Here is a 14,950-nt window from a genome sequence, read left to right as displayed (position 1 = left end):
AGAGAAAATCGAGATTCTGATAAAGGCAGGGGCTTTTCACGTTTTAAGTGTGGAAGAGAATTGGGTTTTCAAGCCTCATTTGTAACAGACTCGGGCTTTTAATTTTTATTTTCAATAAAATTTCTGAAATTGATAACAAATGGTTCCAAGTAGAGGACAGAGAATTAGCGGGAAAGAGGTAGATGGATGGAGATACGGATGGATAGAGCAAAATCGAAGAAGTCGTAGCAGTTTGTTATTTTCTGTTTTCTTGTGTTTTGCTTCCTTGAGGGTCACTGCGTCCGAACAGAAATCGCAGCCGCCCCCTGCGTGGGCATCTTTCACGGAAATTTCTGCCCACGTTCAATGAGCACGGGTCTCTAGCACTGAGGCTAGCTCAACTCTTCGGGGCAGAAGTTGCGCCCAGCCCGGAGGAGGCCAGCCGCCTCCGGGGCCGGGATCGCCCTCGCCAAAGCCCTTTTCCGGCTCGGGCGAGGGCTGACTCGGAGGCCAGGAGGCTCCGCTACTCGCGGGCGCGGCGGACGAGGCGGGCGAGGCGGGCGAGGCGGGCGAGGCGCGGGGCGCGCGGCGGGCCGGGCTGGGGACCGGGAAGCCCGCGGAGCCTCGCTCTTAAGCGAATGGCCTGGGACAGCCCCATGTGGTTGCCAGGGGAAGGGAAGAAGGGAAGGCTCTGCTGAGACGTCGAGGGAGGAAATAAAAACTTCGGAAAGGCGAAGCGGAGTTAGAAAAGGGGGGAAGTGGAGGCGGGCGAAGCCGGCCGTGGAGATTGCTAAGAGGAAAAGTTGGAGAGAAAAGGAAGGAAAAGAAGCAGACTCCCGGGTGGCGGGCGCGGGCCGCTAGGTCAGACCAAAGGTGGAGGGATGCAGACGCTCCCCAAAGAGCCGAGAAAGACACGCGACCCCTCCGGATCGGGACAGCTCCTGAAAGCCCGGCGGGGAGCCGCCTCGAAGATTCTAAGAGTGGGCGACTCACAGGCGCGGCCGGCAAGCTCCTGGGGGACTCGGGCTCCGACGAGCGTCCACAGGCAGCGCCTGGCGCCCACACCTCCTGCGCGCCCCGAATCCTAATGTTGGGGTGTGTGTATGTGTGGAGGTGTGTAGGAGAGAGGAGGAGGAGAGAAGAGAGGAGAGGGAGAAAAGCAAGAGAGAGCGCGAGAGCGCAGAGAGGAGAGAGATTCGTCTTGTTGCTGGATGATGCTTGGGGTTTCCTTTCCTCTTTGTGGTTGTGTATCGACTGTAACGAAGAGCCGCGCCTAAGCGCCTGGTGGTGATTGTTTCGGTTCGGCCTCCTTTTCTTTCCTTAACAGGCGGGATAATGGTAAAGTCGAAGGCGCTAGAACTGCCCTAAAGAATATTAGCGCCCAAAGTGGGCATGACATTAGCAAGCGTGGGGCCATGGTGAAAACAGCTCAAGGTATATGTATGCAGAGGCATTTCAGTGGGTTCTAAAAAGTAACCAGGGTAACACTCGTTCTTTACAGAAAGTAAAGTAGCCAAATGGAAAAGGAAGGAGGGAGAGAAAAAAGGAGGGAGGGATAGAGGAAGAGGGAGGGGTGGAGTGGAAGGGAGGGAAGAGAGAAGAGAAAAGAGGGGAGGGAGAGAGAGAAAGAGAAAGAAACAGGGAGAGAGAGGGAATATTACAGGTGGTCCTGTCTGCCTAAATTTTCTGCTCAAAAAACAGAATCCGCAGCTCGGTGGAAGGAGCCTATTTAAGTCTGGACTAAGGTTGAACTTTAACAGAAATGGCAGTCAGGCCAGTTGAACGGGTTCCTGAAACATCCAAAAAGGTTTTCTGTTGCCTCTGGCTTTGCCTGGAAAGGATAAGTTTAGTGTATTTGAAGATTGATGGCGTATGTTTTAAATTGAGGTAAAAATCGCAAACTATGTGAGCACTAAACAGGAAAAGGCTGCACAAGGAATGAAAAGCCTCCATCTCGCTTCTGTCCTTTAACAAATGAGCATAATCTTCCACATTTAGCAAAAGTCTGCAAAAGTCACTGTAAATAACCAGGCCCACCAATTTTCTTTTCTCTCGCCTCCAAATGATGAAGCAATCTTTTTTATTTTGTTTTTGTAATCCTCACACAAAGCACCCAGGGCGATCAATTCCTCCGGATTAGGAAAGTCTCTCTCCAGGTAGGAGGACACCTCCATTCTATACAACCTCCCAGCACTGTTCTCCCTCACTGCCTTATCCAAAGGGGCAGGGGCTGCTTTACTCGTGTCCCCGGCACAGTTAATTGAAGTTCTGCCTCTTTCCTGCTAAACTTTTTCCCCAGTCTGCCTTTGCCAGCCCCCTCGTCTGATTACATCTAGTAATTCTCCACTGAATGAACGTCATTTACAATAGTAGGGGAGCTCTGCGCTCGCTGCTGCTTCACGCTCCATTTGTCCTCCATTCTCCCTTTAAAGTACTCGTGTAATATTAATAGTCATGAATATCAATTATTATGAGGCGGTGTAGGCAAGCGGAGGGAGGAAGGGGCGCCCGAGCAGTCTGAGCCCAGCTTCGGGTGGAAGAGGACTGCATCTGGAGCCCCGAAGAACGGCAGAAGAAAAGAGGCCAAAAAGACAGCAAAGAGACAGATGAATAGTTCTGTCTGTGTGTGACAGGCATCGCCAATCTTGTTGGGGTGGGCGGGGGGGGTGTAATTTTTTTTTTTTTTTGATGGCTTGTCCTGGAAACACATCAAGCTCAGCTCCTGTGTCCAGCTCGCTTCTCTGCTGGACTCCTTGATTTTTTTTTTTAATCATTGTTTGATTTTGAGCAGTAACCAGGCTTTTTTTTCCAGATGTTAGTCCACACCTATTCATCCATGGTGAGTTTGGATTCACGTGTTACCAGAATTGCATGCTCCCTCCTCTCACTGTCTCTCTGTCTCTGCGTCTCTGTGTGTGTGTCTCACACTCTCTGTCTCTCTCTGTCTTCCTTTGAGCGCCTTTGGCTTGGTAATTTAGCACCATAATTGGACGAGGCTGCAGCTGCTTCTCTCTGCATTGTGTGTTCTCCGTCTGAGCTCCATGAGTCAGCTGGGAAGGGAGAGGCCGAAAAGAAAAACTTTTTATTTGCCATTGCAGTTTGGAAATTTAGGTGACTATTTCTGTAGAAAGAACCATGGGGAGTTTACCATGGTGTTTCCAGAGAAGAGAGGGAGAAACAAAGTCCACCTCCCTCATATACACACCTCCCCCTTCTTCTTTCACTTAGTTCACACTCCAGATAGGACCAGGAATAAGTTGTCTGGGCTTTTATTTCCCCCCACCCCAACTTTAGGTCCTTCATTTTCACACCCTGAGTATAACAGCATTAGATATAGAAAAACAGTCTTAGAAATAACTCCTGTGAACCACAACTCAACTTAATTCAACATTGGCTTAGGATATGATTTCGCATGAGATCCATTTCAGTGAAACACTATTTAAGTTATTTAATTTCTCCTGGGGAGGGAGGAGTGACTGGGAACTCAGACCAGGCGGATTCCTTGGAGCTCTTGGAATGGTCAGGTTGTGTGGAAAGCTCCTCCTGATCAGACAGCTGCATTTCCAGCTAAGGCAGAAGTTGGATTTTAATCGGGGGAGCAGCACAGCAAAGACTATGAAGTTTTATTTGTTGTGATTTGTACCTCTGTAAGTCAGAAAAAAGTAGTTAAAAACACCCAGAGGAGCAAACACCATGTGTAAGACTCCTACAATTTTAATTAAGGCATTTAGAATCTCCCTCCATACACACTGTTCCTGTACCCCTGCCTTTTGCCTGCTTTGCACTCCCCAAAAGGCGGCTAAAATGTTATAGTTAAGTGGGTGATTCCTTTCCCATTTTCTCCCCAAGCCTGGGGTTTGAAATTGCTGAAATCATGTGGCCCTCTGAGTCAACTTGGGGGTCTAAGTTTCAGATCCTTGCTTCCCTTGTCCCGGGAAGAGCGTACAAAAGCCGGGCTTCTCCATTTGTCACTTGTATTTTTTTTCTTCCTCTCTGCACTCTCTGTTTCTCTCTGCCTCTGTCTCTCTCTCTTTCTCTGTCTCCTTCTCTGGCTCTCTGTCCCTTCCTCTCTCCGCTCCCAGGACCGGCACGATGGTGTCCCGAGCCACAGCTCGCGGCTCTCCCAGCTGGGCTCGGTGTCCCAAGGACCCTACTCGAGCGCCCCGCCGCTGTCCCACACCCCGTCGTCGGACTTCCAGCCGCCCTACTTCCCACCCCCCTACCAGCCGCTCCCCTACCACCAGAGCCAGGACCCGTACTCCCACGTCAACGACCCCTACTCCCTGAACCCACTGCACCAGCCCCAGCAGCATCCCTGGGGGCAACGGCAGCGGCAAGAAGTGGGTTCGGAAGCCGGCTCTCTCCTGCCCCAGCCTCGGGCCGCCTTGCCCCAGCTCTCGGGCCTTGACCCCCGGAGGGACTACCACTCAGTCCGCCGGCCGGACGTGCTGTTGCATTCGGCGCACCACGGCCTGGACGCGGGCATGGGTGACAGCCTCTCGCTGCACGGCCTCGGCCATCCCGGAATGGAAGACGTGCAGGTAACCACAAACAAACAAAAAAGAACACGAATAAGGAATGCTTCTGGAGGGGGGAAGGGCAGGAGAGGGCAGCTCTGTCTCTTTTTGGGGGAGTTTGTTCCCATGTTTAGAAGAGGACTAGACAGTCATATAGAACTGTTTATGTGTGTCTGTATGTATGGCTCTATAGTGGCGATTTCCAGAGGTCTAATTATGATAATCCAAACCACGAGAAATTAAATCTTGAAGAAGAAAAATATGTATTTGTTTTGATACCTTAAGATTATTAGAATAAAGGCGAATGCTTTTGTCCTGCCTCAGCTACCACCTCCTGCATATTCTCTAGTGCTTTGTGGAAGCAAGCTTGGTACCGCTTCTTTACCAACACACACACCCCATAGTGGGGCTGTCCTGCTGACTTGGCAGGTGAAAACCTGGCTGCCTAGAGGCTAGAGCTTCAGCATGAAGGTCCAGGGGCCTCTGTATGCTCCAGAGGTTGCTGCTGGATTTGCAAAGATTTTGCTAAGCATGACAATGAGCTATGATCATCTAAGCCAGGTCTTGCTTTGAATGTCTCATAAGCCACAGAGCTTTTTCCCAAGATAGAGTTGCAGTCCTCATCTGAGAAATAGAATATATGTGAAGGAGAAACTCAGAACGCCGTAATTCGGGAGTCCATGATGGTAGATACCATTTTGGAAATTCTTTTCACTTTTTTGTTCATTAAGTGACTGTAGTGTAATATCCTCCACCTCCCTCTCCTGGCCTCTGCCTATATTAACACTCTTCTCTCCCCACTGCCATCATCCCAGTTGAGAGGCATCACGTGTTTATTTCTTAAAACAAAAGGCTCAAAACACTCCCCCTACCCACCCACTATCCCATCTGCAGTCTACACAATGGAGCCTGATTTGGTTGAGAATACTTGGTTAAACTAAACAAAGACACATCAAAGAAATGATTCCTAAAAACTGTTTGGGTGATTCTAAGCAGGTCTGCTTTTTCACCCTAAGTTAAATAGTCGGCAGAAAAGATAAATATAGTTTACAGGTATGTAATTGACACTTCAGTTTCATTGGCATAGTTGTATTTATTATGCATCCTTTGACATACCTCTGAAGCAAAGGAAAATAAAATGGGAAAGAGAAGAGGGTGCACAAGTCATTCTTCTGTACCTTGCTGAAAAAAAATAGTTTTAAATAGTTAAAATGTGGTGACAGCATCAAATGCTGTCTCTGTGTGGTCTATGATTGTTTATTGTTTTAAAAGAAATTCAGTTATTTATTTTTTAAAAAAGGACAGAATTACCTGATTTGTGCCTGGATTTACTGATAGTAATAAGAGTGATGATGGTTTTGTTGATTTAACTGAGCTTGACTGTTCCTGTCTAGAGATATTGCTCATTTCTGAATATCATATGAGAAAGGAAGTATTTAATAGTTTTTTTTTTAATGCATTGGGGTAATATGTGTCTCGGGGGGAAAAGTTTTTAAATTAACCTTTCTGAGTATGGTTCAAAGTGCTGGATAATGAAAGTAGATCAACTCATCACCATTACTGTTGGTGATGCTAATGCCGGGCTTGTCACCACCACCCTACAGGCCAAGTGACTCTAGCGAAGGAACTCAGAAATTTTTCCCCCAGAAGAAGGAGCAGATTTCTTTAGTTAAATGTTTTTAAAGAAATAATTGAGAGAGTTTTTTGTGTTTGGTGAAATGCAACGTCTGAGAGAAAAACAGGGCCAGATCAGTGCACATTTGGGAGAATAGTCTTGTCAAAGCGTCGGAAAGGATTTAGTGTTTGTGTGAACAGAGCACCTCGGGGCCAAGTTGTTGCTGTCGGGCATACAGACCACAGAGGTGGAGAGCTGAAAGGAGAAAAGCAGCAGGCAGCACACTGGAGCCACTTGCAGGCTCCCCACTCACCCGACTCCCACCCTGTTCCTCCCCTGCTTTATCTCATTTCGTCACCTGCCGGGAGGCCTACGGGACCTTCTTGGGACGACCCCTATAGTGCAAGGGACACACCCTGCTCCTGTCCCTAGAGGGAAACAGCAAAGACAGGGATGGTCTCTGCCTCCGCAAAGATGATAGACCTCCTGAGGCCAGGGTGAAGTTGACTGATGGAGGGCAGATGACAAAGACCAGGGGTTATGTTTCCAGGACCAGAGTCTCGAATCCAAAGGCTTCCAATCATCTGCTCAACACAGAAGAATCCACTTTCGAGTTAGGGATCTGGGGTGCGGGGGCTAAAGTTACACAAGCAGGTTGGGATTTCAGCGCTCTTCCTGCAACTATCGAATGGGTGGCCTGCACTGGTCCAGTCTTTAAAAGGACCAGAGAGTGCCTAGGCCTGGACCTTAAAGTTACTTGTTCCGATCTCAAGGACCTCGTGTGTGTTCCAGATCCCCCTGAGTCAGGGAGCTGGCAGACCCTGAGGGTGCTGCCCTGCCTGTGGGTCGAGGGTTTTGTTGTGTGACCCAGATGCACCACACTCAGGGCCACAGCCCCCACCATGAGAGAAGAGAAAGAGGAGAGCTAATTAACCAAATGCTTCTAATATTTTTTTTTAAATGAAACTATAAAACCCTGTCAATTTCTATTTCAATTTACTCACAGTGGCTATTAAACTAGCAAATCACTGTTTGGGTTCTGGGTATGCTACATTTCACCCATTGTGCATGCGTGCGTGTGTGTGTGTGTGTGTGTGTCTGGTTGGGGAGGGGGCTACAAGTGTTAAAAACTCAGGAAAACACCTACAGAGAGAGAGACAGAGGGAGTGAAATGACACCTAGTTTGGGATTTCTTTAGTTGCCATGTACACCTCTTTTCTTCTTCCCATCTTTGCTCTCTTACCTCCCATCACCTCTACCACCCATGAATATAAACATATAAGGATATTAAGTCAACTCCCCCCAAACACATACACACACTCAAACACACCCGAGTGTCTTAAAGCAACCCCTGGTATCACTTTTAACTAAAGAAGTCTAGTAATTACGAGTCTGAGTTGTTTTTCTGAGCTTCCGCATGCAGTCCTAATTAAATCTTTACGATCCTCCCTGTGACGATTAAGCGCCAGCATGCTGCGTGAATATCCTGTACAAAAACCCAGCAGGCGGCCGTAATTAGATAGAAAATCAGACAAGAGCCTTCTCATTAACTACCACAACTACCCCACGTCGCTGATGAGGCGTTTATACATATTTACGTACAAAAGTGAGGGTAAGGTGTGAGGGCTCCCGGGTCCAGGCCAGTGTAAGTCAGGGGGTCTGGCTGCCCAAGGCACAGGAGAATATTTCTGTCCTGCCTGGACACATCGTCACTGTATACACATGATCATAGAAAGGTGTGAATCGTGTGTGTTTGTGTGTGGCAGGGTCCCCTGAGGAGTTATGAACAAGTCACATGAAATATTTTTAAAACACCTTTTTACTATTAAGATGTGCATGGCTTGTTGCAGCAAGGATAACAGTTCCTATGGAGAACAACAATTTTGCTCACCTTTCTGAGAACAAAAGAGTGACTATTAAACATGAAAAGAAACAAATTAACATGCCCCCTCTGATTCTATCATCTCATTTCTAAAGTTTTGCTTGTTTGGGGTAGACAGTCCTTTCCTTGTGATGAACTCACACTGAGAGGATGCAGCATGAGTCGGTGTGAGTGCTGTGAAAACAGCTCCTCACGCTCAAGCCCTTTGCTTTTTACTTCTCTATAAAGTTGATAACAATTTGGTCCCAACTTAGGTTTTGAAGGGTCAAGAAAGTAGCTGTAGATTTTAGAAAGACCTAGCACTTATTTTCTTGGTGGGGAGAGAAAGGGAATCTACTGCTTTTGGACGCCCTGGGATGCACAGCCGGAACTGTTCATGTGTATTCTGACAGTAAGAAACTTGCTCCAACGGCTATTTCCTCTCAGAAGTGCTACCAGTGCTCAGAGTTGAAACTTTCCTTCTCTGGAATGAAACTGTGGCAAAGAAGATGAACGTTCCTTGCGATTACCTAGGTGCTGACTGGGAGGATCTAGACCTTTGTGGGTGTCTGCTTGTCTGTAGTTACTGCCTTCCTGACAGGTGTGCTCCTTGCTGGGAAGCAGCATGAGCAGGACTGGGAGGAAGGGTCAATGGTGAAGGTTCCTCCAAGAGACTGTCATTGTGCAGCAGGAAGCTCATAGTTTACAGGAACGTGTATGGGCTGTGATGGGTGTGCAGTCCTAGAGGCTTGCAAACATGTTCCTATGTGTTGCTGTTTGCATTCCATTCCAAATCGCTCAGACGTTAATTAAAATCCCATAATGTAAACTATTATGGATTGTAAAATGGCTCTGGGGTTAAGATGCACTGGGATAGAATGGAAAACACAAATTGCTCTTACTAATATTGGTGAAAATCTGTCAGCTGTTGCCAAATTTTTACAATTCATAAGAGCAAATAATATAAAGGTTTATCTGTCTAATATCGACGTTTTATATAGTAACTAAACCAATGTTGCGTCCCAGATGTCTCTCAAAGTTTTCTTTCTCCACTTCTTCCATTGGAAAAATTTATAATTTGAGTAAATTTCATTTCTATGTCGATTTGGAGGTAATAATAATAATAAAACAGCCCTTTGTGAATTAATATAAATGGAAATAACAGAAACTCCAGTTTGGAATAACATGATTTATGTGTGCAATTCTTTAATATCCAGTCAATTTGAATAGTGATATTTTTATATTCACAGTCAGTTGAAGATGCCAATAACAGCGGCATGAATCTATTGGACCAGTCTGTCATTAAAAAAGGTATGGATTATTCCCCCAAAAAGTAAGCAAAGTTTTCTTATGCATTAACGTCCTTATGATGAGTTTTCACTTTGGGGGAATTCATTATTTGGCAAGACATAAATGTTTGTTCACAATTATAGGACAATGGCTGTCAGATTAGGGGAAAGGGCATGTTGGGAAGACGGAAGTTGGGCAAGGGAGAATGAAAACCTCAGACACAAATTCAGATGAGTGAGACAGACTGTTGCAATTTTTCTCATGGCATATTTGGTAGCCATTTTCGATACATCTTAAATAATTGAGCTATCATCATGTGTGGAATTGGCTGGTAAACACTGGTTTCAAGAAGGTGCTACAATTATTTCAGTGATAACTGGAGTTTGCTGAGTTAAATCCTATGTTATTGAGATAGCTCTTTCTTCATTTTGTATTTGATTTTTTTGGTGATAATTTTGTTTCCAGTTCTCTATGTTTTATGAGTTGTTTTTAATTTATTTTTTCATTGTGCCAAATGTGTTGCTAAATATGCGCATCCTGAGAAGCTGAGACAGCCTATGCACATTTCTAAATCTTCCTACATATGCATTCATGATTTAGTGTGACTGTGGAATCACCCCATACTGTTAAAGGGCATGTGATATTAACAAATGTTTGCAGTCTCTTGTACAGCTGTAAGCAAAATAATTAACTAATTAAACTAATTAAATGTAATTACAATAACTCATTTTGGTCGTATTGCAGCTGCTTAATTTTTTCTCCTTTTCTCTGACAGTCACTGAGAGAATGCCTGGCGATTAGCGTAGCTGCTGAGAGGCCTGAATGTCACTCACATGCCACAAATTTAGGAGCTTAAATGTGTAAACAGTGCAATCTTTAATTATCACAGAAACTGGCATTGAAGATAAAATTTTAATACTGTAACCCTTTCTTATGGATGTTGGAGAAATTCTGTCCCTATATTTAGTGTCAACAATCCCCAGCTTTCAATCATTTATGATTCACTTGAGCCACTTGACATTCAACAAAAACAGTTAAAAGAAAAAATGCTTTGGGAAGTAATTCATCCAGACTCAAATGGGATAGTAGGAGGGTTGTGGAATAAGGATTCCAAACAGGGTGAGGTATTCTAAATTGCCTTCTTTTACAAAGGCAGGAAGAGTAGCTTTGAAAGGTGGGTGGGGGAAGCTGTACTTGCAATGATGCCATTCGGCCCTGGAATGAATATCCTAAAGTATAGTAAGGTTTGGGGCATAACTATTTATTTTAGTGGTTGCTTAAAACATCTCTCTCTCTCTCTCATCTTTAAATAATATTGTTTTGGCTTTTAATCCCAGCTTTTGGGTTTGCTAGGATACCCAGGCTCGGTGCTTAAATTTGCAACTGTGCTGACTGACAGCTCACTTTTCCCGTTTTCTCTTGGGTCTCCTCTTTCGGTTAATTGCTGGTTGATTAGGGTGGGGTCGGGGAGGAGCTTCTCCATTGGCTTTTTTTGGTTTGTTTTAGTTCCTCCTCTCTTTTCATGGAAAGCTAGAACCCCTTAGCTCAGGGTTCTGTATCCTAGCAACATCATTTGGGCTGGTAGGGGAACATGCCCAACAGATGACCAATCAGAAATGTTATTAATAGCCAGTCCAATAAAAATATTTGTAACTTAGCTTGCCTAGCAAAACAGAGCTGAAGATTTTCTTAGATGTGGGATGCTTTGGCTTCAGAGCTTGTATATGTTTGTCAGCGAAATGTGAATATTTATGTGCAAGGTTGTCTCTAGGAATAAGAAAAGGAAAATAATGGCTAAAGTTGATGGTTCTGTTTTTGGAAACAGAAGAGTACATTTTATGTCCCCCCAAATGTACAGCTTTTTAAAAAATGTGCAGCTTAAAATATTTAAGTAGCATCCCAGTTACTTTAATTGATTCAGAGGGTGTGGTATGAATATGATGAAATGGTAGGTCAATTGCATTATTTAGTATTTGACATATTTGCTTTATTACATGAAGAAAAGATCCTGTCTTTTTTTTTCTTTAGAGAGCCATAGGCAAAATAAGAATACGAGGTTGATTTACTTTTCTAACTCACTATAAGCCACTTAAAGTTGTGGTGGGTTCATTAGCCCCTTTCCTGCACCCTAGTCTCTTTGCTCACCATCTCCCCAATTATGAGAGACGTTTCCAAGAGATTAATTTTGTAAAAGAGGTGAGAAAGCCTTGTGAACTAAATATTCTAAATTTCAACACATGGAAGAAGGCTTAGTTTCTTAATATATTTTCTAATGGGCTTTTAGGCAGATAAAAAAAATTCTACCTCATTAGTAAAAGATTGGCAAGTGGTCTAGGTTTGGGGGTCTCTGACTCTGTGTTTACGAAACTAGAAGACTTAGTCATAAATGATACATGTCTCTATCTCTATGTCTCTTTCTCCAGTTATGGTAAGGCCCCTTCTAAAATTTAACCAGTCTAATTTTTCACCTGTGTTTATATCACCCCATAGCTTATGGGCTCCCTCTCTTGTTATGTTTGCTATCTGGGCTTAGCTGACATTTCTGAAGTAATTTAGTTAAGAGGAAATGAGTTGTTCCCAGTAGAGAGAGCAAACGAGTGGAGTGAAGGTAGCCAGCGTGATAAATGGCTCTTTCATTTGAAGATCTCCAGAGCTCGTTTACGGCTAATTTTCTGTATTGGCCCCCTTTGAGCTATTAATGCAATCGGCAGGGACCGTGGCCCCTCTCCTCTTAGCTGCCCCATTAGAGCTCCCATTAAGCTGCCTAGTCTCAACTCCATGGCGGGAGTGGGCGGGGGGACTAATGAAAGGTGCTTTTTAAACTCTCCTAATCTAAACCGGCAGAGGGTGGTTAATACGATTTGAAGGGGGCTGGTCAATGAGCAATCAATAAAGTAATAATGAGAAGGATTCGGTACATTAACAGTCTAAAAATCCAACGAGACATTAAAAAATCATTCTTAACTCTCAGTTCCATTAAGATTAGAAATCTGGGGGGAGGAAGAGGGTGTACCCAGCTAATAAAAATGATCACTGCCACCATCATGTTGCTTAACTCAAAAAAACGCTCACTTAAACTTTAAGAAAAAGTTTTTGGTGCAATAAGAGGCCAATATGCAATCTGTTTAACGCCTTAGACAGCAGAAAATATGCCGGGATTTCTTGGAAAGGCTAGCGTGGCTGGAATCCAAGGTTCAAATGTTGTGACTGTGGGGCATTTTCATTGGTCTTAGGGATATCCTGTTTGGTTAGTTTCAGTTCAACCTCCATTCTCTCCCACTTTCCTTCCCTTTAGTTCTGGCCCCTTCCCCACATAAACACTTTGATTGGTGTGGATTTTCTTTCATGGGAAATAAAAAAATTGCCAACTTTCTATTACAATTGATTCTGTTGGGATTCTTCTGACCTAGAAGGTAAAATGCTCTGAGAGTCTGTCAGAGTCTCTGAATGGTATGGGTTTCCTCTCAAAAGGAAGAAGTTCCCATTTCCAGGTTGGACTTGGATCCCAATAGCTATTTATCAACTAGAGACCCTGAGAAACACTGCAGCCACTCTTTCAAAGTCAGGCAGGGTAGACAGTCTTCTTCAACACTCCAAGTGCTGAAACTGAGACAGACAGTAAATGACTTTCTCAAGGTCCTATACACCATGTAAGTGATGAGACCCAACTCCGTTTCCAGCCTTTTAGCCTTTTAGACTCTGTCCCTATAAGATGCCAATACTGGATGTTTGAGTTTTTTAATATCCCTGCTTTATTTGTGGAAATTATTTAATTTTTCTTTCCACAATTTCAGTCCCCACACTTATACATGCACTATAGTTGTGGAATAAAATTTTACGCTCACGTACATGAGGAAGTGTTTGGATCTGAGGAAAGGGTGCTTTGCTGGTGAGAAAAAGAGTGCTAACTTTTAGGGGCCACTTTGAGTCAATGCTAAGCCTCCTGGTTGTTTCCCAATGTCATTTACATCTTTAGGTCAAGAGTGCCTTTTGAAGGCACTTACCCCATGAATCTATAAGATAGGTTCATTTCTTCCCTTCTCCTCACCAGCAGATCGAATCAAACACAAAGTTCTCAAAACTATAATTTCACACTTAAGTTTAAAGAGTAGAGATTAAAAGCTAGCCTATTAACACTTTAGCTCTTCTATAGTCCACTAATGAATAATATTTTCTCTAATCATTTTTCTTTCCTCTCTCTTAAATAAAACTCCAGCCATGTTAATGAAATATTGATGTTTTTAGCCTTTTTTTTACTTCTCCCCAGCATAATGCAGCAAAAAAGGGAGGGGAATGAATTTTGTGGGTGTTACATCCAGAACTTGGCCTTGACACCCAACTGGGAACTGAAGAGGAAAAAAAACACTTTTAATGTATGAACAGAAAATTGTAAACACGTAAAGAACTGAAAGCTTCATGCTGAGCTTTGCCATGCCCCATTTCCTTACTATTTCCTGCTGTCGCTTTAAACCTATCTCAGTCATCTCTGGGTTCCATGAGCAGGAACGGTGTGCTCATAATTACTAACAAATCAACCAGGCCCTGTTGAGCTCTGGGTTTATTGATAAACTGGAAGAAAGCAGAAGGGAAAAGACAAAGAAAGTAGAATATGGGGTTAATCAGGTGAGCTAAGCAGGTGTGAAAGTGGAAAGTAGATGATGATGGAGTTATGGACCTAAAGGAAAGTTGGGACAAGAAATGTGTCAGATCTAGTCTAGGGGACCAATACTAAGGAGAGAGGTTTAGAACATGAGGATAGGAGGCTGGGAACACAATTGTGATACTTAAATTAGAAAATGGAAATACAGTCCAAAGCACATCTTCTGACATTGTCGGTGCTTTGACTGGAGGGGGAAAAACAAAAACAAAAACAAAACCTTCCCAGAGAGGGGCAGTGTACTGACAGAAGCTGACTGGATTGGGGGTATGCAGGTGATAATGTATATACAGAAAGGTACTCAACCCATGGCAGTGAGCAATATACATTCTCCAAAGGAAATAGCTCTTGTCAGGTGAATCAGGCAATTAACATAGCGAAATTACAGGGTGGTTTATAACATTTCTTTAAAGGCCCGGCTTTTCCAGAGGTTTAGCTTCTGGGACAGGGAGAAGCAGGTAAGATTCCAATACTCAGTGGGTATTTGGTTATCCACTGTAGGAAGCAGGAACTGAATTTAGTACTTTCAGCTTAGTGGAGTTGGTTGTTATTTAAAAAAATATTCTAAATAGTATTTAGAGATAAATATGTTGCTAAGTATAGAGGTGAGATTTTTATATAATTTATTTCTATAATTCATATAATGTTAAAATTACAAAGGGCCATCTATATTTTGGAAAATAAGTTTTTCCAAGTTTTCATAATGCCAACTCCCATGATTGTCAATTATTTGTTTATAATGCCTTCACTATGAGTCTGAATTATGGATATCAGCACTGTTGTGAAGAATAAGATAGATTGAAATATATGCCCCCACTAATCACCTGGCTATTAAGTGACTTTAACTTCACATTTTACTTAAATATGATTAACATTCACACTTCAACTTTTCATTGATTCATTCTTAAATGGGAAGCAGATTCACTGATGAGAAAATGAGGCAAACAAAAAAGAAGGAACACCTTTCTATATCCCCTGTCCCCACCCCATGACAGTGCAGAATATTTACTCTGTTGCCAACATCATTCATC

The 14,950-nt window shown here is 43.7% G+C and overlaps 1 protein-coding gene across 3 annotated transcripts in view; it reads left to right on the top strand.

The window, feature by feature from the left end:
* TFAP2B (transcription factor AP-2 beta) overlaps positions 1-14,950 on the top strand; it is a 29,142-nt gene that overhangs the window by 949 nt on the left and 13,243 nt on the right. For 2 of the 3 annotated variants that reach the window (XR_004027957.1, XM_003254168.3), the window contains exons 3-5: positions 2,792-2,818; positions 4,062-4,520; positions 9,223-9,283. Coding sequence is in view for 2 of the 3 variants with exons in the window: in XM_003254168.3 (XP_003254216.3) it covers positions 2,792-2,818; positions 4,062-4,520; positions 9,223-9,283 (547 nt within the window). In the remaining variant the exon portion in view is untranslated. The remainder of the gene's footprint in view (positions 1-2,791; positions 2,819-4,061; positions 4,521-9,222; positions 9,284-14,950) is intronic. The other variant, XM_003254167.4, reaches the window with a different exon arrangement.

The sequence above is a fragment of the Nomascus leucogenys genome, chromosome 22a, assembly GCF_006542625.1.
Source record: "Nomascus leucogenys isolate Asia chromosome 22a, Asia_NLE_v1, whole genome shotgun sequence".
Lineage (NCBI taxonomy): Eukaryota > Metazoa > Chordata > Mammalia > Primates > Hylobatidae > Nomascus > Nomascus leucogenys.
Note: the sequence above shows the minus strand (reverse complement) of the source record. Positions and strands in the feature narration are given on the sequence as shown.